Raw genomic sequence first — 1,317 nt, forward strand, 5'->3', positions numbered from 1 at the left:
AGGATATAATGTTTGTTAATGTGGAGGGTCAGAGAAAAAGAGGAAGAACCCCAACGAGATGGATTGGCAAAGTGGCAGCATCAATGGGCTCAAGCGTGGTAACAATAGTGAGGTTTGCCCAGGATTGGCAGTGTTTCGTTCTGCTGTGCATAAGGTTTCTATGGGTTGGTACTGGCTCGGTGGCACCTAACAACAACAGCAATAACATATGATTTAAGGAGACGATTTGTCAACAAAAGTGGCCTGATTTACAGTGAACTAGGTGACTACAAAGGAACCCTGGTGGTTCTGTGAGATAAGCACTATTCAAAACACCAGCTTCTCCACTGAGTTGGAATCAACTAGAAGGCAATGGCTTTGGATAGTTACAAGAGGTTTAATTAGGCCTAAATTTTGTGGGGGGAATAAAAGTCAGCATAATTGTCCACTGGATTGCTGACACCATGTTGTTAACCACGTGAGTCCATTTTAATTCATTTAAATGTGTCTGTTTCTATGGGATTCCGTCTCTCTTCTTCGGAACCTGTGACATTTATGTAATGTACCACGTGTGCCAAGGCTAGTGCCCAAGCTGTGTGTGTCTACAGTCCTGTTTCCTGGGGTCTATGAAAATTGGGGAGATCCATTTATATGCAAGGGCTGTGTACATGGGGGTCTGTGCATATGGGGGTGTCTCTCCCACAACGTGTCACACATGTGTGCATTTATGTGCACTTGTGCACGTAGTAACCAGTGGCATAACCCAGGATGAAGATGGTATAGAAGAGGACCACTCCATTCACTACCTTCACTGTGATGCCAAGCTTGCCCATGCACAGCTTCTGGCAGACCCTCTTGCAGGGTGAGGCACCCTCATTGTCAGACATGGCCACCATGCTGACTTCATCCAGGCTACTGTCCTTCCACTGGCTGTACTGCACACCACTCTCCCGAGGCTGCATACTGAAGGAGAGGGCAGAGGGTCAGGTGAGGCTTTCCCTTTTTCTCCCAGGTAATCTGGACCAGACTGCAGCACCTCAAAGGAACAGTGGGTACTTTTCTTGTGCCCTCTGTCCCCACCATTCATGGGGCTTACTCCCCTGTTTTTGATACAAAACTTCTACTTTGACAATTGTGACTGTCGCAATTAGTCATGATAACTGTTACTCACTATTGAATCATAAGAATCGTATCCACATTTATTTTAACCAGACCCATCCAGACAAGATGAAAACTATTCGGTGGGGACTCTTTCTTCCCCCACATACTCTTACACTAAACTCCCTCTTGAAACATCTCAACATAATAAAGACCATATATACAAAACCAACAGCCTAT

The 1,317-nt window shown here is 45.4% G+C and overlaps 1 protein-coding gene across 1 annotated transcript; it reads right to left on the minus strand.

Annotated features, from left to right (window-relative positions):
* Window positions 1-704: 704 nt before the first annotated feature.
* On the minus strand, window positions 705-941 carry LOC102832486 (small integral membrane protein 1-like). The gene has a single exon (XM_006876520.1). The coding sequence runs from the start codon at window positions 939-941 to the stop codon at window positions 705-707; it is 237 nt and encodes a 78-aa protein (XP_006876582.1).
* Window positions 942-1,317: the final 376 nt, after the last annotated feature.

This window comes from Chrysochloris asiatica, unplaced genomic scaffold (genome assembly GCF_000296735.1).
Source record: "Chrysochloris asiatica unplaced genomic scaffold, ChrAsi1.0 scaffold00388, whole genome shotgun sequence".
In the NCBI taxonomy this organism is placed as follows: Eukaryota; Metazoa; Chordata; class Mammalia; order Afrosoricida; family Chrysochloridae; genus Chrysochloris; species Chrysochloris asiatica.